Genomic DNA, 27,310 nt, shown 5'->3' on the forward strand with positions numbered 1-27,310 from the left:
CATGATTGCTTTTCCACCAAATCCAATGTCCACAGGAAAATTTCAGGATCCTTAAGACCTAAGGGAAGGCTACAGATAAAGGTAGGATGCAGGTTCTCCTACAAACAATGCAAGCTGGGGCAGAAGCTTCAAATAGTAGATGGAGCCTGTAGAGGAAAGCATGATCTAGCTGCACTGCAATCTACCATGGTTTAAAACAAGCAGACAATATTTCATGAAAATCACTGTAAGAGACATTCAAAAACACCTCCTCATGCTATTACACCCATAAGTAAACACCAAATTTCACTACTCCCTCACATTAAGTTATTTTTTACACACCTAGGTTTAACAATTTGTTGAATTTATTTTTATACAGATACAAAAATTAAGCTTCATTTTCCAATCCTAAAATGTAATATTTTTTCTAGACTTACTTAAAGTGGCATTTTATTCTCTGATCCCAAATTAATACCAAATCATTTCAACTTCAACATTTTGGTACACTTAAAAGTTTCTCCATATGAATTACTCCTAAATTAGTCCAAAATTTTGCTCCTTAGCTGAACTACTTAGTTGTTTTGAATTTCAGTGTTCCCTTCCCCTAAGCCTAAGTCCATTCAAAATAATGCTAGGAAATCTTTCTTCACTAGGAATCAAATATATTACCATGTATGTCCTTTGCTATGATGCCCTTAGCTAAAAGGAAACATACAACTACTGAATGCTTATATGGATATATAGTCAACTTTCTTAGTAATCAAAGGAGCATGCATTAAACAATATAATCATTTTCCCCAATATGCTTTTTAAAATGCTTCTATCATTATGAGAACCCAAACTGGCCACAATTGGTAAAGTGTCTAAAAGTGCTAATTAGGAAACACACAAATTATGTTCCTTTTGGAGTTCCCATTGTGGCTCAGCAGTCACGAATTAGTATCCCTGAAGATCAGGTTTGATCCCTGGCCCTACAGAGTGTGTTAAGGATTCGGCATTGCTGTGAGCTGCAGTGTAGGCTGCAGACCTGGCTCAGATTGGGCATTGTTGTGACCACGGTGTAGGCCAGCAGCTGCGGCTTCAATTCCATCCCTAACCTCAGAAGTTCCATATGTCATGGGTGGGGCCCTAAAAAAGAAAGAAAAATTATGTTCCTTTTGAATGGGAATTTGGATTTACTCATGAAAGTAACTCTGTATCATAAACAAAATCTGGTATAATTGTCCTTTTGCCAATGCAATTGTTTCCAATAATATTCTTCTCCAATGTTTTCAATAGAGAAAATTTGCCAACAGGTTAGGTTTAAAATCATCTAATTTAGGATGTAAAAATATAAACATTTAAATGGTGATTATGAACAATAGCAATATCAAATAAGGTGAAAGAATATTCTGTGGATACCATTTTCCATGTGGAAGTATAACGTTAGATCTGATCAGAAGAGAACATAAGGGTATAAAAGAAATAATTCAGTAAGAATGGTAAAATGTAGAGGGGATGTTTCGCTATAATTAGCAAAAAATTGATGGCAGTTAAATACATTTTTATGAGAACCTGGAGGAGTATTAGATTGTCTAAAAAATAAAACTCTTAATCATTGCTCAGACTATCTCCCAAGCTTTGTTCTCCATAAGCCAACTGCCTCACATCCTTTGTTCAGCTTTTCCCGGAAGACAATCAATCCTCCCCCTGTATATGTAATTTCTGACCTAAACGCAAATGAGAAGTTTAACATCTATAATTTAGATGTTCTGAATTCTGACAGGATTCTATTATAAAGCATAGTATAAATTCAGGAATACTTGTTATATGTTTGAATCAGTATCAATTTCCATTTTCACAGCAATATATTTCAGATTTAGGATGCTGAGCAATCCATGGAGACAAAGTAAATTAAGTGGTTGTCTGAACTAGGGGGTGGAAAAAGGTAATTATAGACATGAGGGTATCTTACTTGAGTAATGGAAAAATTCTAAGAGTACTGGGGGCAAAGACTACAGAATTCTATAAATTTACTAAAAATCATCTTTTTTTGTTTGTTTGCATTTTAGAACTGTACCTACAGCATATGGAAGTTCCTAGGCTCGGGGTCAAATCAAAGCTACAGCTGCTGGCCTACACAATAGCCAAGCAATTCGGGACCCAAGCCACATCTGTGACCTACACCAGAGCTCACAGCAATGTGGGACCCAAGCCACATCTGTGACCTATACCACAGTTCACAGCAATGCTGGATACTTGACCCACTGAGCAAGGCCAGGGATTGAACCCACATTATCACGGATACTAGTCAGATTTGTTTCCCACTGCACCAAGGAAACTCCCCAAATCACCTGTTTTTAAATAGTTTAACTCTATGGTATATAAACCATACACCAATAAAGCAGTATTTAAAACGTAAACTGTCAGAATCTTCAAATAATGTTCAGGGTCTATAGATTCTGCTGTGCTACAATGGGAACTCCCAAGATTACTTTTTATATTGCCATTGGTGCCCCCTAAAAATAAAACCAAACTAAATATTCAACAAGACACCATTACTAGAGCATACCCCCTTACCAATAATGGAGACTGGCCAGGAGTGAATGAGCCACAAGGTTAGTAGGGAGGAAAAAAAAGGGGAAGTTCCTATATGGCACATCAGGAAGGATCTAGCATTGCTGCAGCTGTGGCACAGGTCATAACTGTAGTATAGCTTCAATCTCTGGACCTGGTAACTTTCAACATGCAGCATGCCACCACTGACCAAAAAAAAGCAGAGCTAGATGCAGGTTTTCAAATTTCCATTTAAGGAAAATACATCATCACAAAAAGCTTTTTGATAAAACATTAATATAGTGATAACCAGTATCAAATGTACTGGTGGGAATTTGTAATCGGTCACCTCTTCATAAAAGTTTAAATTTCAGAGACAAAACTTTTTCGTTCAAGTACAAAACAGATTTTAGAGTACAGCTTTCTCAATCTGGCCTTTTTTTCAAATGTTTTATCCCATTTGGCATTTCAGTGAACACATACCTCATCAGCCTAGTTCACAGAATTTAGCTATTAAAAAAAAAATCGGAGTTCCTATCATGGCACAGCAGAAATGAATCCGACTAGGAACCATGAGGTTGCAGGTGTGATCCCTGGCCTCACTCTGTGGGTTAAGGATCTGGCGTTGCCGTTGAGCCGAGGTGTAGGTCACAGACAGGGCTTGGATCCTGAGTTGCTTTAGCTGTGATGTAGGCCAGCAGCTACAGCTCCAATTCGACCCCTAGCCTGGGAACCTTCATATGCCATGAGTGAGGCTCTAAAAAAGAAAAAAAAAAAGACAAAGAAAAAAGAAAAAAAAATTCAAATGAGCTTTCCGGTTCAGTAGATCAGAACAAAAAAGGAGGGCCAGTAAGGACTATGTTTGTCCATACAACTTGTTTGAGTTTCCAAAGACTTCCCACATTCACTATCCTTACCAAGTATAAAAATGCATCTGAGGATTTAAATCATGGGCTAAACAATTGGAGACCTATTGAACTGGGGATACAAACATGTAATAGGTATAAATAGGAGAAATACATTTCACTCAGAACTCAGAATAGGGGTTGACTGACTGAAGAGATTAAGAAAGGCTTCCCTTAATGAGATGGACTTGAAATTTCATCTCTAAATTTATCACAACACAATCATGAATCCCTGTAAGGGAAGAGAAATACATACATCACTTGATGAAATGATCAACTGTATCTCCACAGCAAAGGGAAACAAAATGCTTTATGAGGAAAAGACAATAAAATAAGCAATATCACACTGTACTAAGAAACTAGCAGCCACAGTAAATCTCATCAAAGTACACATAAGCAAATAAATAACCCAAAGACCCTATCTCAAACATCCTGGGATCCTTCACAGGAGGAAAAGCTCTTGAACTTTTGGAAAATGTGTACTTTCAAATTATTAAACTATGTGAACATCTAAAGCTTCTTTAAATCAAAAGATACAATGGTTAGGCTTGGCTAAGGTGCATATAAGAAAAGAGAAGTCACAGAATAATGTAATGTGTTGTGCTTGTTAATCTCATAAAATGATAGATCCATAACAGAAAAAAATGTGCCAAAGTCCAACAGGTGAAGATATAAATAAGTGTAAAGTATTAATCCACAATGAAATAACAGTTAAAACCTGAGGAAAACAACTTTTCCCTTTTGGAACTGTTTATCAAAGGAGAAAAGAAAAAAGGATACCAAAGGTGGTACTAAGGAACTACATCACTCTAGTAATTATTCTTTGTGGCAATCAACACTGTTTATGATGCTGTTAGAAAAGCAATGAAGTAAAACATTTATGAGTCATACTAATATTTATATCATGCAACTAAAAATTGGATACTTATCCTCATAAATGTAAAACACTAACTATATCTTAAAAATACAGAGTATTCATTAACAGCATAGCAAACTAGGGGAGAAAAAACACAAGTACAAAAGAAAAATAAATAATGAATGTACTGTCATTTATTCACTATCAATGATACCTATGAGCACTATGTAATAAAACGATGGAACATTAATGATACAAATTTAAGTGGAATAAAAAATAAATTAAAAGCATGATTACAACTGACTACTTTCTTAAAAGAAAAGCAAAAAAAAAAAAAAGAGTAAAACAGAACCTCATGCTATGGCTGACACACGAGTATTTAAAGTTGTTGGTTTACCTTCCCAATTTTCTTGGCTATCATTCACATGCTTTAGATTTTTATCATGAAAAAAGAAAACGTATCAATTGTTAAAATGTCTTTAAAAGCTGGCCATCTACATATATAGCATACTTTAACATGAGTCTTAGACCTGACCTTCGTCCCAGAAACTCATTTGTTTCTCCTTATATTTCCTTCATACATTCTTCTTCTACAACAACTCTTTTCCCTTAACCACTCTTTATAGTATTAACACTCTTCCACTGGCTCCACTTTGGTGTTTTTCAAAGTGGTCCTCTAAGAGATTAAGGATCAGCCAACTTTTTCTTTTAAAGGGGGAGGTAATAAATATTGGAGGCTTTGTCTGCAGTTCAATTTGTTGCAACTACTCCCACGTGCCACTGTATTGCCAAAAACAGTCACAGGCCAGACATAAGAAAATGGATATGGATGTGTGCCAATGATGTTATATTTACAAAAACAGGCAGTAAATAGGTCAGATACTTCACCCTCTCCTGCTCCAAAATAGTCCTAGCAACTAGTACTGTTCAGATGAAACTAGCACTTGAAAATAGAATAAAACACAGTATGAAAGAAATTAGATGGCCCTCCCTGCAGATCATAATGTATAATACTATACCTAGGAACTTATAAGAATATGTGAACTGCCTTGAAGAGTCAAAAAATTCTTGGTTTAAAAAAAAAAAAAAATCAAGGATTCCCATCATGGCACAGCAGAAATGAATCCGACTAGGAACCATGAGGTTGTAGGTTTAATCCCTGGCCTCACTCAGTGGGTTAGGGATCTGGCATTGCTGTGAGCTGTGGTGTAGGTCACAGACACGGCTCAGATCCTGCGCTGCTGTGGCTGTGGCTGACACCTCCAGCTCTGATTGGACCCCTAGCCTGGGAAACTCCATATGCCGGGGTGCAGCCATGAAAAGCAAAATAAATAAATAAAATAAAATAAATTATGCACACTGACTCATTTAAAACCGCCCTTGCTGTGGGAAAGATCTAGGGGTCATCGATCAGATTCCACTGTATGAAATCAATTCCATTGTCTTACAATCAAGTGCAGGAAACTACTGGCAAATCAAAATAGAAATATAATCTAAAGAAAACTCATCTATAAGCCCCTTTCTCCTCGTACTTTCTGAAAAGTGTATTATAACCTTTGAGTAGAGGTCATTCAAATCTTAAAGTAAAAAAGGTCAGAAGAAAGGAGAAACAAAGTATTAAATCAAAATTAACTTCATAGCTTTTTCCTAAACATTTAAGCAACCAAAACACAGACTGTAAATAAATCTGTATCATATTGAAAAATCATAGATAATAGCTATATTACATTTTCTGCTGATTCACATACATTAAAAAAATTGAGGAAAAAGACCAAAAAACAATAATTAGTAAATAAGCATGGGAAAATATTTAGCTTCTCATTTGCTTGCTAATAGATGTGATATGTATTTACACTTCAACAGACACACATAATATGTAATTAAAATAACCAATGCAGGTGAAAGTAACTGGTGTTATATCTTGTTATGGCGACAGACATAATTTGTGATACAATTTAGAAAATGTACCTTAATTTTATATTCCTTGATTCAAGTTATTTAACTTCTGCATATCCAAGAAAATTATCCTAGCTAATGTTTCATGGAAAGCAATTCACTGATGCTTTATTCAAACTACCAGCTGAACAAATTAAGTCTCTCACAAAAGGGAATCATAAAACATACTAGCAGGATGTTCTGCAGCCATTTATAATGAAATATTTTTCATAAGTTAAATTGAAAATCACTACAAGTTAAACATGAATAAAACTACCTAAAAAGTAAGGACTACAATGTCAGGAAAGTAATATGTGACCAAAGCATCAGGCTAAGAGCATTAATGCCCTGCTGCTATTTTTTTAACTTTCTACAGTGTGTTTGTTTGTATGACGCCTTTAAGGGAAAAAAAAAATCCTTTGAACATATCCCATATAATTAAATGAGCTTCAAACACCCCACTCTTTAATTAGTTCTTTATTCTTGATCATTACCTCATCAGATCTAACCTGTTTTTTTGATTTTTTTTTTCCTCTTGGAATCAGCTCCTTGAGTGTGTTGCAATACTGCTTTAACCACCCCTTGGTGTCTCAGCTAAGAATGCCTGTCTCAATTCTGCTTGAAAATCCACCACAGGGAGTTGCTGCTGCTGAGATCGCCTCAGATACAGCTGACACCTATGACAAAAGCACAATACATACAAATAAAAAGGCATTTGCCTATATAGATAACAATATGAAAGAAAACACAGAGGCCTTTACATTTAAGGGGATCCTAATTTTGGGTCAGAGCATGTTATCATCATCTTATGAAGAAAACTATAAACAGGGGGCTCTCTCCACACAGAGATATACAAGGAACTGAAGGATACTTACGCCATTTTGGGGGTACTACCAAGGAACTTAAAAGAAAAATGCTCTGTGTTAAGTATCATCAGCATAATATCCATTACTATGTTATAATCAGGAAACAATTATTTAACCCCTAAGGAAAGAGCTGGGCATTTGTTAAGGCATTTCCAGTGAGACATTAAGGCTGTCATCTATGCTGATCCTTTCCAAGAAGTCACTCCCTGAAACAAAGTATTTCCAGTCTATTAAGGCTTTCAAATTATGTCTATTGACCATTTATTATTTAGTATAAAGCTCTATAGAAAAGCACTCATCATACTCCTACCTATCAGTCATCTGTCTGTGTATCTGATCCTGAGGATAAGGAAGAAATGGAGGAAGTTACACAGGTTGCTGGCTAACAAGACAAGCAGGGAGAAAAAAAAAAAAATCAATCACCAGCAATTCTGCCCTTGTTGATTAAGTTCTAAAGTAAGATAATGTTCAAGAGCACTCAGATATGAAAATGGGACTGGGATAAAAGATTTTCCACTATTTTCTGTAGTTTTTAAATACCTTTTTATTGATCTTTTTTTTTTTTTTTTGGTCTTTTTGGTCTTTTTGCCTTTTCTAGGGCCATTCCCTTGGCATATGGAGGTTCCCAGGCTAGGGGTCTAATCGGATCTGTAGATGCCGGCCTATGCCAGAGCTACAGCAACGCCAAATCTGAGCCGTGACATACACCACGGCTGATGGCAATGCCAGATCCTTAACCCACTGAGCAAGGCCAGGGATCGAACCTGCAACCTCATGGTTCCTAGTCGGATTAGTTAACCACTGTGCCACAACAGGAACTCCTAAATAACTTTTTAAATACTATCTAATAAAGAATTATGCCAGGAGTTCCCGTCGTGGCACAGTGGTTAACGAATCCGACTAGGAACCATGAGGTTGCGGGTTCGGTCCCTGCCCTTGCTCAGTGGGTTAACGATCCGGCGTTGCCGTGAGCTGTGGTGTAGGTCGCAGACGCGGCTCGGATCCCGCGTTGCTGTGGCTCTGGCGTAGGCCGGTGGCTACAGCTCCAATTCAACCCCTAGCCTGGGAACCTCCATATGCCGCGGGAGCGGCCCAAGAAATAGCAACAACAGCAACAACAACAGACAAAAAAGACAAAAAAGACAAAAAAAAAAAAAAAAAAAAAAAAAAAAGAATTATGCCAGACTTTTTGTCCATGGTTCCTAGGAGGAACCACTGAGATTTAACAAGTGATAGGAGTGTCTTTGTCAGTCACATTGGGTCCCTTAGATCATTAATCAGAGTTAATGCAAATAAGATGGCTTATTACAGGGGCTGGGCTTAAGAAAATATCAATATTGCTTATCTGTTCCTATAATCCACTTACTCTTGAAGTACAGAAAGATGGCTGGAGAAATTACACTATTTCCCTAACTCAAAACTCCTCTCAGATTCTTCCCCTAGTACAGTACCCTGTGATATTTATATGTTATATATAAAACAGAGATCAGGAAAATTATTTCTTCTCCAAAAGCAACAAAATGTTTCCATGGATATGGACAAATTAATCACCCCTAAAACAGGCTTTTACAAGATTAGGATGTAATCACCTGTTATACAGGTCCACATTGATGCTGCATAGGATAAACTCTCCAATAAAATACAAAAAATGATAGAGCATTTACCCACTAACAGAGACCCTCCCATAAGAAATCCCCTCTACCAATACCCTCTGCCACAAACTTCAAACTACTTCAAGAAATTTCTAGAGATTTGGGGGGTGGATTATGGCACTTTCGAAAACTGAGGTTACAAGAGACTTACAGGGAAAAAAAGACTTTACCATGTAAACATTAATAAGCAAATACTTATTACAAAAGACAGAATATATAATATCCATAAACTACTCCGTTTTGGAGTCCCTTTGTGGCACAGCAGGTTAAGGACTCAACATTGTCACTGCAGTGGCCCAGGCTGCTGCTGTGGTGAGTTCAACTCCTTGCCTAAGAACTTCCATATGCAATAGGTGCAGCATTGCATATGGAAAAAAAAAGGAAAAAAAAGGAAAAGGAAAAAAAAAGATAAAAACCTAAAAGTAAAAAACAAAATAAAATAAAAATACTCTCTCTGCAAAAAAGCAAAAATGTAAAAGGCAATAATGAACTCTGAAAAATAAGTAAGATAAATATAGGAAAATAGAGAAATCTTTAGCCTCATCCAAAGTTTAAAATGTACTAATATACTGAAAGTTATCCACATATAAAAATGAGCAAATTGGAGTTCTTTTGTGGTGCTGTGGGTTGGGGATCAAGTATCACTTCAGAGGCAGAGGCTATTGCTACAGCCTAGGTTTGATCTCTGGTCCAGAAACTTTCACATCCCATGGGTAGGGCCAAAAAAACAAAAAGGCAAACAAAAAAATAAAGACACAAGATACTACACTCATTTTTTTTTTTACAACAAATTCTTTCAAAAGCTTTAGATTTGAAGAAGTGTAAAAAAATGCAAACAAATATTACCTATAGTTGAACACGGGTGTGAAATGAGTAGCTATATTGGAAAAATATTTGGAGGTTTGTTACAATTTGAAAAAACTTGCAGATAAACTGCAGAGCCTAGAAATACTAAAAAAAAATAAGTATGTCATGAATGCATTGAAATATATAGACATATGTAATATAATGTGTTAATCAACTGTTTACATTATCAGTAAGGCTGTTAGTCCACAATAGGGTATTAGTAGTTAAAGTTGGGGACACTCAAAAATATACATGGGGATTTTTACCTTTGTGTGTGTGTGTGGGGGGGGGGGTCAGACCCCCAATCTCTTTCACTGTTCAAGGGGCAAATGTAATATTGAGATAAACTGCTCTTATAGTCACCGTAACAACTAAGAAATACAAGCAACTTTAATATCCATCTGGAACCTAATGATTAATATATTATTACAACGACCATACTCTGCAAATTTGTAAAATAAGACAGATTTATACTCACTGACATGGAAAGAACCCCAAGGCATACTGTAACAGAATAAATCTAATAATGTATGCAAACAAATCACAAATATGCTTCCTCCCATCCCATGTGTGTGCACACATGAATGCACAAGAAAAGGTCTGAAATGACAGAGATCACAGTACCTGAGGATTATCTCTGGGAAAGTTAGTGGAATGGACTAGTAGGTTCCTGAAGCATATACTCCCTTTTATGTGAAAACTATGCGTGTTATGGAATTTCCCATTGTGGCTCAGTGGTAACTATTCCAAGTAGTATGAGGATGCAGGTTCAATACCTGGTCTCACTCAACAGGTCAAGGATCTAGAATTGCCATGATCTTTGGGGTAGGTGGCAGATGCAGCTTGGATCCCGCATTGCTGTGGCTGTGGTGTAGGCCAGCAGCTGTAGCTCCAATTCGACTCCTAGCCAGGGAATTTCCAAAGCCACAGGTGCAGCCCTAAAAAGCAAAAAAAAAAAAAAAAAAAAAAAAAAAGTGTTTTAAAAACAGGTTGTATTCAAACAATATTAAGACCTGTAATTTTGAAGAGTAACTTAACAGCTTTAGGTAAAAAAAAAAGAATGCTCATGTTAAGGATAAAATTCTTAAGATTGAAGTATACTTGGTGTGTATCAGGTCTTTAGGGATGTTCACAGATTTTTATTGAAAAGTCCCTTCTGGAAACCAAAATTTTAAACACTTGTTCATGTGTGTGGGGGTGTGTTCATATCCCCAAATAAAGGAAGGGAAAATGTATATATTTTAAATTTTTAACTGGATATATGTTAAAATAAAAACTAAATATTACAAAGCAAGCATGAACATATAAATTAACATCTCTTCAATGTATGGAATATTTTTCAAGTACAGAAAAAGTGATTTACTAATAACATAAATAACAAAGCAGGAGTAATTTTAGTATGAGTTCCCATTGTGACTCAGTGGTAACGACCTGGTTATTTCCACATGCCGGGGGTGCAGTCCTAAAAAGACCAAAAAAAAAAAAAAAGAGAGAAAAAGCATGGAATAATTTTAATATAAGTATGTTGAAAGTTGAATTTTTTTGAAGATAACACCCACCTACACATGTCTGGAAAAATAGGAAATTTGTATATATTATATATACATATATACACATATATATAATATGTTCATGCTTCTTTGATTACATTCATTTCTATCCCCTGATTTTAAGAAACTATGTTGCGTATCTGAAAATGGATTCTGCCCTAAATTGGTTCTCAACCCTGATTGTACTCACTCCTGGTTGCTCAGTGAAGCTGTCCTTCTACGTTTGACTTGGACTTCCACCTCTGGTACGTGCTGTTCTGTGGTCCGTCTCAGGTGTAAGCGGTCCCTGAATCAGAAAGAGGATTTGTTCCATAAACTTCATTAATTTAGGAAATAACCATTTATTTAAAGGTCATATTTAGAACTATACTTTATATGATGGAATTTTTCTAAGTGCCCATAATCTAATTTAAACAAGGTACAGCAATGTATGTCAATTATATCAATAAAACTGAAAAATAAAAGGTGAAATAGAAATATTAGAAGGTCTTTATCCTCAAAGAGTTGGAAACTATCCTCAAACTGCTTTTTTCCTTTCATATCATCTGTACATCAGAAAATGTGAAGGGGGGAAATATCAAAAAATTAAGCAAAAATACGTATTCACAGGAATACATACTGTATTCACATATGCAGATATTAAACTATACATAGATGTATTTATATAGAGATATACTTCCTATACCTACAGACCCCTGAAAAACAGCAATACTTATTCTAAGAATGGTTTGCAAAATATTTTATGATAGATCATTTCGTATAATGGAATAAAATTTGAATTAAAAAATGTCTATTTAACCAATCTCTGTGCAAATGCTTCTTGGGATTTCCAAAAGAAGAAACAAAAAGAATGCTTAAGAGAAAAAAAAAAAAGAAAGCATCACCACTGCCATATTACAATCTGCAGAACAGCTCGCAAAATGGCTGCTCAAGGGGCCTGAATATTAAATCCCCTACTTGGCTTGTCCGGCTTAGAAACAACAGGAACCACTCCTAAAATTAAATTTTTAAATGTCAAATCAGAAAGGAAAGAAAGAAAGTCATTTTACAAAAGTCATACAATGTAATATTTCAAAGGTAGAATTCAAAGGACACAGACACATCCTGAAAGATAATTCCCTGAACACTTGCTATTTTAGAATTCATCTTTGATTATGCATAGTAAATCAAAAGAGCTTAATAACCGCAAATTGTTTTACTGCTTCAGAAACTTTAATGTTGTAATCAAACAGGAGCAAAGACCTTTTTTTTTTTTTTTTTGTCTTGTCTTTTTAGGGCCACGCCCAAGGTATATGGAGGTTCCCCCAGACTAGGGGTCAAATCAGAACTACAGCTGGTGGCCTACACAACAGCTCATGGCAATGCCAGATCCTTAACCCAGTGAGTGAAGCCCAGGAACGAAACTGTGACCCCATGGACACTAGTCACGATGGGAATTTCAAAGACCATTTTTAAAAAAATCAGAGTTTTAAATGGGCTAATCTCCTTGACCTCAGATTAGGCAATGGTTTCTTAGATATGACACCTAAAGTCCCTAAGGGAGGGATTCATAAACAGTATTTCTTCAAAAACTAAATAGCTTTTGCTTTGAAAGAAACTATTAAGAAAGTGAAAAACAACTAGAAGAAAGGGAGAAAACATATGCAAATCATAGAGCTGATAAGTCTTGTATTCAGAATATGTAAAGAACTCTTATAACTCAATAATAGAATGTCAAAACTTAAAACGGATAAAGGATTTGAGAAGACTGCTTTGGTTAGCACATGAAAAGATGCCAATTAGCATCACTAAAAATGCAAATCAAAACCACAAACATGAGGCTCCATACATCACACCAGCAGTAGGACATGGAGAAACTGCTAGTAAAAATGCAAAGTGCTACAACCTCTGCAGGTCTTAAGAATATTAAGTATGCTGTGAACTCCTAGCTGAAATGAAATAAAACCACATAGAAGTTCCAGTCGTGGCTCAGAGGTTAGCGAAGCGGACTAGCATCCATGAGGACACAGGCTCGCTCAGTTAAGGATCCAGAGTTAAGGTGAGCTGTGGTGTAGGCCGGCTACAGTTCTGATTGGACCTGTAGCCTGAGAACCTCCAGGTGGCCCTGCAGTGCTGCAGGTGTGGCCCTAGAAAGACCAAAGAACCTCCCCCAAAAGAAATAAAACCACACAAACTTGACCATAAATGTTCCTACCAGCAAACCAGAAACAATGAAACCACCACTCATTTACTGATTAACCTAATAGTATAATTAAGAATGCCTCATTATTCTCCCGCCAAGAAATAATTTTCAGTTCTTTGTAGTTGCTCAGTCCTGAGTTCATTTGAGGAAAAAAAAAAAAAAACTGCATACAAAGATATTTTATTCAATTTTCTAAGTCTTAAAAGTTACTTGCAATTTTGAAAATATTGAAGTTTATTCCAAACACACACTAAGTGCATTTCACAACTCAGAAGCCAACATTTCATAGTTATGCATTTAAGGGAAAAAATGTCATTATATGTACACAATGTTACTTTTGTGCTCAAAAATCACTTTCATTAAAAAATAATACTCACCTGGAAATATACTTAAAGGCAAAATATGAGATCACACCATATTTATCCTTACTGCCTAATATTCTATCAAATATTTAAGACGCCTTATTCCTTCCCCCCCCAAAAAAAAAACTTAATAAAAACTCAGTTAAAAAAGCTCAAGAGGAGTTCCCTCGTGGCTTGGCAGAAATGAACTTAACTAGGATCCATGAGACCACAGTTTCGATCCCTAGCCTCACTCAGTGGGTTAAGAATCTGGCATTGCCATGAGCTATGGTATAGGTTGCAGATACAGCTTGGATCTGGCATTGCTGTGGCTTTGGTGAAAGCCAGCAGCTACAGCTCCAATTTGACCCTTAGTCTGGGAACCTCCATATGCCATAGGTGTGGCCCTAAAAAGCAAAACTGTAAAAAGCATAAAGAATGAAAAATAAAAATAAACACAATTTGAGTCCCAGCCTGTGGTCTTCCCACAAACATAAGAAAGTCAGTGTTCCAAAACAAACCCTGTGGAATCAGAATTCTGAACCATTCAGCATTCAGGAACAGCAAATAAAAAGAAATAACCTTCCCTGCCCAACCTTTATTAGTGAAGGATGCCGCCCCAAACCTCAACAATTATCACTAAAACTTCCTGTCTATGGGGCCACAAAACTGGAGGGGACAGACAGCACCAGCAATAAAGTCCTAATGTACACTAAAGAAGGATCATGTCATGATGAGGCAGCACTCATATCCTGCTGGCTTTGTTGCCAAAATTCATCCTGTCTGTTGATGCAGAATTGAAATGCAGAGACAGACTTTTGGGTAAATAAGAAAAGAACAGCTTTATTGCTTTGCTAGGCAAAGAGGGTCCTAGCAGGCCAATGCCCTAAAGACTGTGCCCCCTCACTGGAAAGGACTGCAAAGAGTTTTAAAGTAAAAAGGAGAAAAGCGGATTTTCAGATAGGAATCAGGATTGGGACAAACATGCATTCTTCTTTCTTCGGGGGAATCTTAGTTATCATAGCTGGACTCAGGAGATCTCTGTATGATCATTATTGTGGCCTTCTGGGTTATTGCCTATAATAAAAGTACTTGTGAAAAGGGCATATTGAAAAGGGATCAACAATCTAGGAAAGTTCCTGAAAAACATCATGTGCTAATGATAATGTTTAACCCACAGGCAGTCATGCTCAGGATGCCTCATCTTTTTTTTTTTTTTTTTTTGCTTTTCAGGGCTGCACCCGTGGCATTTGGAAGTTCCCAGGCTAGGGGTCAAATCAGAGCTATAGCTGCCAGCTTACACCACAGCTACAGTAACACCAGATCTGCTCCACATCTGCAACCTACACCACAGCTCACAGACATGTCAGATCCCTAACCCACTAAGCAAGCCCAGGTATGGAACCTGCAGCCTCAGGGATACTAGTGGGATTGTTTCTGCTGTGCCACAAGGGGAACTCCCTCAGGGTGCCTAATCTTTAGTTTATGGGTAATTGTGTTTAGGGGTGCAATTAAGCCAGATAGAAGGACAAGGAAAGATTCTAAGCTGTTCATTTTTTTTTTTTTTTTTAATCTTTTTAGGGCTGTACCTGTGATATATGGAGGTTCCCAGGCTAGGGATTGAATCCAAGCTGTAGCCGCTGGCCTACACCAGACACAGCAAGTCAATTTTTGAACCATATCTGCTACCTACACCACAGCTCAAGGCAACGCCAGATCCTTAACCCACTGAGTGAGGCCAGGGATCGAACCAGTGTCCTCATGGATGCTAGTCAGATTCATTTCCACTGAGCCCCAATGGGAACTCCCTATGCTGTTCAGTTTTAAAGCATTCAAAGGAATAAAAGTTTTAACTATATAAGATGCCTATATTTTTATGTGTCCCTTGGGAGGGAACCAGGATCCTGCACCAAGTCTTGATTATTGTTTCTTGACTGTTCCTCCCTAGTCTTTGCATCCCCTTCCTTCACTGATCACCAACTCTCTGAACCTTCCCCTTGGAACTCAAGGAAAGTCATGGTGGCTGAATGAGGCCCATTTCCAAAGAGCAAGAAATGGGGGACACCAAAAAGGCTTTTTGTGCCCAGGAGCCCTAGAGGGTCCTGCTCGGTTACATTCACCCCTTTTCTTGAGGAGAACAGGTGTTGAGCAATAAAGGAAATAATTATTTTGCACAGAGATGTTAATCACAAACTTGGCAAAAGTATTCAGTCTTAGTGGGACTTAAGTTTTAATTCCCACTTCTGTTTTAGCTTTTCCCAAGTCTTCCAGGGAATGCGACAAGCGCTCTGGCTACTTCCTACTAAAATGGGGCTTAGTCCCGCCTCGATTTGGGGAAAGGACATCAAATTAGAAAAATTCCTGAGTTCCAAGTCCTGGATCTGAGTTTCATATAATTATAATCTCAATTCCTTGACCATTCAGGTGCCAAAAGGCCCAGTAAGAAGTAGGAGTGACGACAGCTGGAGCTTTAACAGACAAAATAGACCTCACTGCCTGAGAATTCAGAAGCATTAGCCCAAAACCCAGTCTAGAACTGTCACTTTGGGGAACCTTGTAGCCAGGTAGCCAGTTGTCTACTTCTAAGTAGATTTTTTTTTTTTTTTTTTTTTTTTTTTTTTTTTTGGTCTTTTTGCCATTTCTTGGGCCGCTCCCGCGGCATATGGAGGTTCCCAGGCTAGGGGTCTAATCGGAGCTGCAGCCGCCAGCCTACGCCAGAGCCACAGCAACGCAGGATCCGAGCCGTGTCTGCGACCTACACCACAGCTCACGGCAACGCCGGAACCCTGACCCACTGAGCAAGGGCAGGGATCGAACCCGCAACCTCATGGTTCCCAGTCGGATTCGTTAACCACTGCGCCACGACGGGAACTCCCTCTAAGTAGATTTTTATCTTTCAATGTGGTACTGACATATATATAACATGAACTATTGGACACTGGCTATTTCCTTTTTCCCTGCTAATGTCTCATCTAGAGCAATTTCATTGACTACAAATTTAGTAGTTAGAAGAATCTTTGAAGCCATAAGGTTGCAGCGACCAGCTGCCAGCAAACATTGCTTTAAGAATGGCTGGTGGCATTCCAAGACTGACACAGCTCAGAGAGTTCTCAGTAATACAAGGCATTGTCTCAAACACTATCCTAATGCCCTCAGCATTACTCCGGATGTCTGAACCACAGCTACTCCATTTTTAATAGTATTTTCCTTGATGGCCAAGGCAGCTATCACTGTTAATGATTTTAGTGCTTTTCTAGATACAAGGAGATACAAGAATTGGGCTCTCAAAATATTCCCCTGAAAATATCTAAATGTCTAACGACCTGTTCTGCCAGTTCTCCCAGAGCACAGAGTGCCTCACTGCTGATTTCCACCCTGAGCACTTTGAAGGGGTGTTTAAAATCAGAAGCTACAGTGGTTCATGGCTCCATCCATGTAGAGGCAGATGACAAGTGCCAATCTCCAGTTCACAAGGCTCCCTCATGGTCATGAATTCCACCATAGTTTTGGGAGCTGTTTCATGACCATTTTGTCCCACAATGCTAAGAATGCTCATTCCCAGGTCTGGGAAAGATTTTGCTGTTAGGCCACCCAATGTGCTATTACTGGAATAGGCCTTATTACAGTAGTCAAATCTCTGGACCACCTATCTTACTAGTCTGTTATGGTTCAGGAAAATATTCCCTCTTGTTGCATCTTCCCATACCTAGAGTTACATTATTATAATCAGATCTAGTAAAAAAAAGTAACCTAGTCAATTACTTATCTTGGAGGCTCAGTCACACATTTGGTAATATAGCAACAATAATCTCATAAAACAGGCAAAATACAAGCAATATAGCTAATAGAGTTATAAGTAAATATTTAAGCCAATAGCTTCCTACTCCAAACAAGTTTTAGAATATGTTGTCAAGATTAGGGAAAATGTCCCTTCAGGCAACATAGAACCTCAGAATTCAGTAAATTAATAGCCTGGTTCCTATCATTTAAAATATGTTGAGTGAAGTTCCTTAAGGTTTTGGTGTGGCTGATTACAGGCTCCAATTCCACTGACAATACAAAAATAGCTGCTAAGTTGTCATACTAGCATAATACAGATTTCTTGACCCATTGCACTTATAGATTTGGTCAGGGTCATTTTTTAAGTTGTTATGTATAGGACCTTGAGTCCAAGGGGGGTCCTAGAGTACTTTTTCCTATCCAGCCTGGTGGTAGTAAAGGCCATAAATTAGTACTACAAATTCACTGAGTTCCATTAGGTACAACCAAGTGAATCTCTGGTCCTCTGACCCAGTCTGTTCCATACCAGTCACTATCTCTAAGGTTAATAATATGTAGGTATTGTTCATAAGGCACCTGGCCTATTTTCTTAATGTTACTAGGCTAGGCTGATTATTCTTAGTATGATTTAATTGTTCCCAACATACAGGAGCCTTTAAACTTAAATGGCCATAGCCTGGTGTTAACCACATGAACCATCCCACAACTGTGGGAGGTTCCCTTCTAATCAACAGGAGGTTATAGTTGTTGATTGAGACTTAGCTCAGTGTTCTGAGTTTGAGTGACCCTAAAAGAAAATCTGTATTTATGGTCAGGGTCAGAACAGTTATTATTAATTTGCCAGGTGAGAAAATCCCACCGGGTAATAAAATAAATTTCCTAAGGGTTATTCAGTCAGAGCCTTGGAGAGGAGAAATCCACCAAGGTAACCCAGAAATACTAGACACAAGTAATTGGCCACCAACCCAACAACTGGGTTGTTTTTTTAAAATTAGCATAGGATCATGCTCCTGATGGAAAAAAATTTTGATTCATATGCAAACGTTTAAGTCAAGAAAACATTATAAATCATCATACAAGTCAGGTCCAGCATCTTGAGCCAGCTGTCTACTTTTGATGTCGTCGTCTTCTCATCCTGGTACTTTTTCCTCCATGTGAGCATGATTTTGTCAGCAGTCCTCTCTATAGACCAGTCCAGTGCAGAGGCCTAGTTCAGAATTATGGTCTGAAAATCAGGAACTTGTATTTTTCAAAAAGTCCTTTCTATAGACCTCCTTGAAGAGGAAGCATTTTTGCAAAGGCATCAGAATAAAAACATTAACTGCCTTAATGACAAAAGAATTATAAAGGCACATTCAAGATCTTATTACAATCCAATTGACAAAGAAACTTGGTTACTACTGATACATCATACTATATAATCTGAGGAGGCTAATTACTCATTTGATAATGCTCTCCATGTATTTTCCTAGTTAATTTAACTCTCCCCTTCTCTGACTTCTGGGATGCCTCAGGGGCTCTCTTAACTATCCCAAAGTTATCTGGAGTCAGGAAAATCTTTAGTTAGAATTTGATAGGAAATTCATTAAAAACATTTCAACAGACAGAATTATAGGTCACTGTGGATAATACTTTCCCTAAAGTTATAGGAGATCTCAAAAACAAATACAGATCACTTAAAGGCAAAGAATATCACATAATCTGTTGTCAAAAGTGGCATTCCAAGAAGACGTTGTTCTCTTAGCAGAGAGAGAAAAAAGCCAAATTCAAATTTTGCACCAGCTTACTTTTAAAATAACTTTAGTCAATTAGGAGTTCCTGTCGTGGTACAGCAGAAACAAATCCGACTAGGAACCATGAGGTTGCAGGTTCAATCCCTGGCCTTGATCAGTGGGTTAAGGATCCAGTGTTGCTATGAGCTGTGGTGTGGATTGCAGACATGGCTCAGATCTGGCATTGCTGTAGCTCTGGTATAGTCTGGCAGCAACAGCTCCAATTAGACCCCTATCCTGGGAACCTGCATATGCCGAGGGTACAGCCCTAAAAAGACCAAAGACAATAAAATAAAATAAATTTAGTCAATTAAATTTATTCTAAACTTAGTCCCTACTATGCACAAATTCTTTTCTCAGTGTCCACTTCCCACACATCTTGCATCACTTTCTGTATCCATACTAGTCTGTCCCTTATTTTTCCATCCAGAGCAAAAAGCTACAAGACAGACTATCTTTCTTTTTTCTTAATGAAATGCAATTCCATTCCTCATTCCTTCTTTAGTGAAGGAACACATACCCTACTTTTCTAAAGCAACCATGGACTGTCTTTTCTAATTTCTAAAGACATGTTTCTCTATAGAGAACATCTCAGGGTGGCACTGAACATACTACTAGTCCTAAATACCCTCACAGTTTCTCTTTTTGGTAACTGATGTCTCAGTGTCTCATTTGACTTCTATTAAACCTAGATATAGTAAGGTATTATACTTAATGTTGATAACTCTAAAAACATGTCTATATTAATTGGATCAACAAACTTTAATTCTAACACAAGATTTTAATTCAATACTGAATATTAAATAGTTCACACAAACCTAAAATTAATTCTGGTTAATTCCCTTTCGTATTTTGAGAATTTATATATGCGTTTAATTTACTTTAAGCCAAATAAATAGATCTCATTTACATTTAATTTTTAATAAAACCATACCAAAGTTAGGACATATATGATGCACAAAAAAAACACACAGATTTCATGGCTTAATTTTCTAAAGCTTGGTCATGAGTCAGATATTACAAATACAACTCACTAGTTTATAAATAAGTTTTGAGGAGTTCCCATCATGGTGCAGTGGTTAACGATTCCGACTAGGAACAGTGAGGTTGCAGGTTCAATCCCTGGCCTTGCTCAGTGGGTTAAGGATCGAGTCTTGCCATGAGCTGTGGTATAGGTCGCAGACATGGCTTGGATCCCGAGTTGCTGCGGCTCTGGCGTAGGCTGGTGGCTACAGCTCGGATTAGACCCCTAGCATGGGAACCTCCATATGCCACAGGTGCATCCATAAAAAGACAAAAAAAAAAAAAAAAAAAAAAAGACAACACAGAACATAAAGTACAATTCACACAGGCATGGTCGTCTTTAATCAGACATTTTCTTAAATTCAATGTCGTAATCTCTCAGAGAACATACAGGGACACAGAAGCTTCAGATACAAGTACTAATCAACAGAGTAATCAGAAATATCTTGAGCCTTCAAAGGTTTCAAAGGGAGGAAAAGAGGCTAGCTTGAGAGAAGAGAAGGGGAAAAGGTTGACAAAGTCTCTTGTTGCTCAGGGCACTCTGGCCAGTCGTCTGTGTCAGGAGGAGACCAGGGACCAAAGGGTCCTGGCTGTGACCACTGGGTCTGGTCCATTAGTGGGTGAGCTAGTCCTCGAGCACCCCAAGTGTTCGGGATGTCCGACACGGCAAAGAAGGGATATCCCACCAGAGTTATGAATTGTGAAAAGATTTTTTTCCCCAAGTTAGCTTTCTCTAATAACTGCATATACAATAGAAGAGCCCATTTTGAGTATTTTTAGAGGAATTTTCTTCCTTTAATACTCAATTAAGGTGAGTGTCGTGGCGCATTGGAAGCGAATCCAACTAGGAACCAAGAGGTTGCAGGTTCGAACCCTGGCCTTGCTCAGTGGGTTAAGGATCCGGCGTTGCCATGAGCTGTGGTGTAGGTTGCAGACACGGCTTGGATCTGGCATTGCTATGGCTCTGGCATAGGCTGGCAGCTATAGCTCTGATTAGGACCCTAGCCTGGGAACCTCCATATCCCTCAGGTACAGCCCTAAAAAGACAAAGACCAAAAAAAAAAAAAAAAAAATTAAAAAACCAAAAACAAGAAAAACAAAACATTCAACTAAGTAGCTACTTGCACACATATAAATCTGGCTGAGGTGCTAAAAGCTGGATTTCTGGTGCTCTTCATTTTTCTGTTTGAGACTATTTCCCATTTTAAAATTGAATTTCTCAGGGATAAAGTTCACTAATGACATTGTGTGGTGGGCCATTGTGCTGCTTGAGAGCTTAATTCCTCTAGGTTTTATCCTAGAGTTGCTTCAGCTCTCTCTTACGTGTCTCTGATCTCCCACTGGCATATAGAACCCCACAGATGCTCAGATCCCTGAATGGCCAGTTCTTATTTGAGTCCCCAGTTGAGCAGGTTTTAATTAATAGGTGGATTTCCCTATGGGACTACTGCCTGGTGTGAGGACTTAGCCTCCACCACCCCCATTAAATTTCTGTCACCTGAGAAAACTAACTGGCCAGGAGTCTTGCTCCTTTTCTTTGAAGCAAATGCTCTCATGTAATACTTTCACCTTTATCCCAACAAATTCCATTAAAGCAGTTGAAGTGAGGAAAAGCATTAGATCATCCTCTTAACTAAACACTCAACCCAGATGCCTCAGTTCCTTCCAACTAAACAAGCCATAGTAACTCAGTCATTAGTTTATAGCTCTAAGATGACTAGCTGCTTGTGATCTTCCCCAGGGGACTGCATGATAGAATTTCAGAGATGTTCCCCCATATTGGCTTTGTTTTTCCTTAGCTTGCAAAACTGAGGCCTAGGCTAGAACTCTGTCAAAATCCTTTTTTCTAGGGTACCATCAGAAGGAACTAAATACTTGCGCACAAATCTGAAAGCAAAACTGGAATCCTCACCAGCCAAGTGGAAGTCACAAAATTACAAATGGAATCTCCTAAAAGGAAAATCCCCAAATAGGAGCCAAATGGACAAGGTCCAAGGGGCCTTGGAGTGCAAGCAGGGGGATTTACCAAGATGCTGGCAGAGGCATCTAGACCTCCCCAATACTACTGGGTCAAAGCTTTCTTAAAATGGGAAGTTTGGGTCTCCAGGAGCAGAGGGAAAGGAAGGAGTTCCCCTAAGGCCAATGGAGTTTAAGCAGCAAAGGGGTGGTCCTTTCCTTCCAAACACTTTTCTGCCCCAGAGTTCCAACTCCCCAGACAGCCAGTCAGGTCTGCTCAGGGCTGGTCCCAAAAGTGTCCGCCAACCCCTCCGCTCATCCAAAGGGAGACAGGAATAGAAAGAAAACTCAGAGCATCCGATCAAGCCGAGAGGCTTTTGGGGCTGCCCACAGGCAGAACCCAGATGAGCCCCCAAAATTTGTTGCTGAAATTTGGCTTCTGTCTGCTGGTACAGAATTGAAATGCAGAGTATAGGGGTAAAGGAGGAAAAAATAGCTTTATTGCTTTTCCAGGCAAAGGAGGGTCACAGTAGGCTAAAGACTGCCCCCGCCCCCAGGGAAAAACAGCAACGAGTTTTATGGTAAAAGAAGAAAAACAGGTTTTCAGATAGGAATCGAGATTGGGACAAAGATACATTCTTCTTTCTTGAGGGGAATCTTAAGTCCTCAAAGCTGGAGTCAGGAGACCTCAGTGTGATGATGGGGGTCTTCTTGATTATTGCCTAGAATAACAGTACTTGTAAAAAGGGCACAGTGATCAGAGTTCAGAACAAACTAACAAAGTTCCTTAAAAACATCATGTGCTAGTAATCTTTAACCCACAGACAATTATACTCAGGGTGCCTAATCTTTAGCTTAGGGGTGATTGTTTTTAGGATACAATTAAGCCAGGGAGAAGGACAAGGAGGGACTCTAAGCTGTTCAGTTTTAAAGCAATCATTTCTAAAAGACGTATAAGGAATATAACATTTCTCTTAGATGTATAAGGTGCCTATATTGTTATGTGTATCCCTTGGGAGGGAACCAGAATCCTGCCCCAAGACTGGACTACTGTTTCTTGACTGTTCCTCCTTTTTCTTTGCATCCCCTCCTTCCCTACAAGCAACTCTCTGAACCTGCCCCTTGTAACTCAGGGAAGTTCAGAGAGGCTGCGTAAGACCCATTTCCTCAGAACAAGAAATGGAGGACACAGAAAGGGTTTGCTGCCCAGGAGCCCCACAGGGCCCTGCTCAGTTACAACTTCAAAGATTCTTCCTAAAAGCTAAACAGCGGAGTGCAGGGTTAGAGATTAACTTATAGGCTTTAGCATCTTAAATACAAAATTTGTCAAAAACAAATCTTAGTATATTAAAAGGAAGAGGGAAACGGAGAAATAAAGATGTAATGTATATGGAGAAAATATCTCAAAGATAAAACACTGGTCAGATTAGGGAAACCAATGTAACATAAAACAAACCAAAACCTGTCAGTAACCTTGCCTTAACAACACAACAGCTTGTCAACTAACTGTCCTTTCTCTAAATTTCTGGAGGGGTTCACATGCCCTGCCCATTCTCAAAAAGCTGTGGTACTAAGCCAATTATTCACCGGGAAGGACAGGGACCTTCAAACCTCTTTCCACACGTCCACCATGTTGGGCCCTGCGCCTGAGGCAAAGACTACAAAATGGCAGACCAGGATGATGCACACTCATCTTGTAAAGTGCCAAGTGATCAGAGGTTCACATTTGAAGCAGAATTTTCCTACAAGCAGGAAAAAAAGATGCAAATCATTAAGTACTGCAAAGTACCAGACTCCTATTTTTCAAACTACTTGAAAACAAAACAATTCTAGAACAATGCCTCCCAAGCTTCTGAATTAACGCTTTCCTTAATTACATTCTTTTTTTTTTTTTTTTTTTGGTCTTTTTTTTTTTTGCTATTTCTTGGGCCACTCCCGCGGCATATGGAGGTTCCCAGGCTAGGGGCTGAATCGGAGCTGTAGCCACCAGCCTACGCCAGAGCCACAGCAACGCGGGATCTGAGCCGCGTCTGCAACCTACACCACAGCTCACGGCAACGCCGGATCGTTAACCCACTGAGCAAGGGCAGGGACGGAACCCGGTACCTCATGGTTCCCAGTCGGATTCGTTAACCACTGCGCCACGACGGGAACTCCCCCTCTTAATTACATTCTAACTCAGCACACAGCCAGGCGTTCAGCTTATGATGGGTGGGGAAAAAACAAAGGCAAGTATATCAAAAACATGCAAAGAATGTCCTTTAAAATGCCCCCCCAAATCAAATTAGTGAAATACAGAATATAGGAATAGTTATTGCATTAACTATCCTTTCTCACCATATATTCATAGCAGCTCCAAGTTCAAAAATGATGGATCAAAAGTATTAACTTAAAAACCTGATTAGGGTTCCGGTGGATCAATGGAAACGGATCTGACTAGTCCCCATGAAGACGCAGGTTTGACCCCTGGCCTTGTTAAGTGGGTTAAGGATCTGGCATGGCTGTGAGCTATGGCATAGGTTGCAGACACCTCTGGGATCGGCGTTGCAATGGCTGTGGCTTAGGCTACAGCTCCAATTCGACACCTAGCCTGGGAACTTCCATATGTTGCAGGTGTGGCCCTAAAAAGACAAAAAAAAAAATCTAATTAAAGTCAAGCATCCATTAATCACATGTACAGCCCTGGGGTATTCTACTTTCTCTCCTCTTTTCTCCTTAAGCAAACACAATCAATTTATAGCTCTTAGTTTCTGGAGCCCTAGAGAAGCCCCAATCCATCCTTAAGCAAATTATCTACAAAGGTGTCATCATCAATAGAATATCCAAAGATCAAAGCATATGATATTGAGAAACAAAAAATTAATAAAAAAACATGATAGACACAACTGTGTAATTATGGTAGATGGAACTGTTGAGTTATATAATCTGAAAAGCTGACATCAAAAGTTTGTAGGGAGGTGAGTTGTCTAAAAGGTTATTTGATAATGTATCATCGACTTGATATGGTGAACGGTTAAGATTTCTCACAATTCAACCTAGGAACAACCTATAAAAATGGAAAAAGCTCCTTCACCTGTGATGGAGGTTGTCCTATATGGATCCTGGAATGCCCTCATCTTTCTTGGTTTCCAGGCCCCCGCCTCTCCATTCTGCATCCCAGAAAACCAGGGTTGCAGTGCAAGTGCTCTCACATTGAAGCCAGGCACATAATATACAACTCACCCCCTATACGAATCTCTGGCCTCACCGCCTTACCCTCTCCACTGTCACGAAGCAGGCGGGGAGTGGGGTCAACACAAGGCAGAGGGTCGGCAAAACTGTCCTTCCTCCTTCCTCTACAACCCCACTGCAGTACAGCAGAGAAGGAATTGGGCACACAAGTGATGGGTGAGGCAGCACAAAACTCCTCCCCTGCTGCATGCCCACCGCACAGCGTAGGTGGTGTCATGTTTGCTGAGCCTGCGCACCCAAAACCCACACCTTTCCTACTGCGGCATCAGGGCTGCGGCAGCCACCCACCCAGCACTGTCTCCTCCCCCCACCACTGCGCACTGGGGAGGATGCAGCTGACACTTCTGCCAGGCAGAAGTGCCACAGCCGCCCCTAACCACTGAGTCAGGGATGTGGGGGAGGGGGGAGGAATGGGGGAAGGGGAAAGAGGTGAGGGGAGAAGGGAGGTGGTAAAAAGGGGGGAAAGGGGGGGCAAAGGGCGGCCCCCACCCCCACCCTGCTGCGCCTGCGCCTGCGCAGATCTTCACATCTGCAGTAGCAGCCATCTTGACCCTGCAGCACAATGGCCCGTGACATGGAACAGACCCCCGGGGTGTTCCCAAGCTGGGCTTTGAAAATCCGATTCCAAACACACATAAAATCAATGCAAACAGGAGATGCCCCTGGGTGTTACATCCCAGAACCTGGCAGTTCTCTCACAAGATCCAGTAAGAGGGCTCTAAATCACATCCCTCATCGTAACACCAAAGCCAGACAGGAGGGATCAGGAGTTAAACACTAAGGGCCGAACATTTCCGCAGCCACCTCCTCAGATGACCGGTAGAGTAAGACCTTTGCCTCAGTGTGCAAACTCGACTTAATATTCTCTCTTTTCTTCAAAAGAAGGGCCACTTCCACCCCCCCAACGCCCCCGCCACCCCCCAACGCCCCCGCCACCCCCCAACGCCCCCGCCACCCCCCTCCACCTCCGCCTCCTTTTTAGGTGCTGGTGGTACCACTGTCTGGGCAGACAATCCTCAAGACCGCCACCCCTTCCCGACTCCACTGCCACCATGTTGCCCTTCTCATCACCGTCATCGCAGTCATCCCGCCGCCCCCACACCACTGCAACACAAGCCACCCTGTCATAATCTCTGCCATCATCTCCAGGCACCCACCACAGCCTCCACATCACCTGCTACCCGCTCCATTTCACTGCCACCTTGGCGATCCCCACACCCGTTCCTGCCGCTGCCACATGCACCCGCGTCATGGATGCCCCACCTGCCACCCCCTAACCACCACTGTGGACACCAATTACTCCCAGCTGTGTACCCTCCCCTGCGTTTCTCACCACAGCCACTGAATGTATGCCCTCTGGACCCCCAAGGACAAAGGGTCACCCTAGAAAGGATCTCATAAGACAGGACGGGATGGTGCAAATGGGCCAAACAAGACGTCACAAGACACGGTCGGGATCCCACCTGAGGACGGTCAGCCAAGAGCCTAGCCTCCAAAATGTGTCCTATCCCATCGTCCAGACAAAGAATCAGAGGGCCCAGATCCCCAGTAAATACCATAATAGTCCAAGTTCCGCAATCTTGGGATATTGTACAAACAAAAATTTTCCCCACATTGTCTCTGACGAAAGACACCCTCATGGCTGACCTGGCCCGCTCCATTGCGCCGCTGGCCACTCCTCAAAAAGTAACCTCAGGCATCTCCAGCGGTCACTCCACTCTGCGCTGCTCTTGCCGCGGCGGCACCACAGATCTGCAAGCGCAGGCGCGGCAACCACACCAAACCTCCCCCTACCTCCTCTCTGTTTGGCCGCGCATGCGCGCGTATTTGCCGCAGTGGCGAGGTGCTGCGGCAGTGCAGGCGCCAGGGGAGCTACCCGACTGGAAAAACTGGGGGCGGGG

General features: G+C 40.0%; 2 protein-coding genes across 25 annotated transcripts in view; both read right to left on the minus strand.

The window, feature by feature from the left end:
• The window catches only part of SNRPN (small nuclear ribonucleoprotein polypeptide N), a 69,588-nt gene that overhangs the window by 26,582 nt on the left and 15,696 nt on the right, over window positions 1–27,310 (minus strand). For 5 of the 24 annotated variants that reach the window (XR_002341281.1, XR_002341280.1, XR_002341278.1 and 2 more), the window contains exons 1-4: window positions 27,057–27,221; window positions 11,315–11,410; window positions 6,720–6,887; window positions 1–146 (exon numbers count right to left, since the gene is read on the minus strand). Coding sequence is in view for 19 of the 24 variants with exons in the window: in XM_021082188.1 (XP_020937847.1) it covers window positions 1–3 (3 nt within the window). In the remaining 5 variants the exon portion in view is untranslated. 24 annotated transcript variants of the gene reach the window in all.
• Window positions 15–27,194, minus strand: SNURF (SNRPN upstream reading frame). The gene is made up of 4 exons (XM_021082196.1): window positions 27,057–27,194; window positions 11,315–11,410; window positions 6,720–6,887; window positions 15–69 (listed from the first exon to the last, which is right to left on the minus strand). The coding sequence occupies exons 1-3, from the start codon at window positions 27,068–27,070 to the stop codon at window positions 6,782–6,784; spliced, it is 216 nt and encodes a 71-aa protein (XP_020937855.1). The 5' UTR covers window positions 27,071–27,194; the 3' UTR covers window positions 15–69; window positions 6,720–6,781.

This window comes from Sus scrofa, unplaced genomic scaffold (genome assembly GCF_000003025.6).
Source record: "Sus scrofa isolate TJ Tabasco breed Duroc unplaced genomic scaffold, Sscrofa11.1 Contig556, whole genome shotgun sequence".
Taxonomy (NCBI): domain Eukaryota; kingdom Metazoa; phylum Chordata; class Mammalia; order Artiodactyla; family Suidae; genus Sus; species Sus scrofa.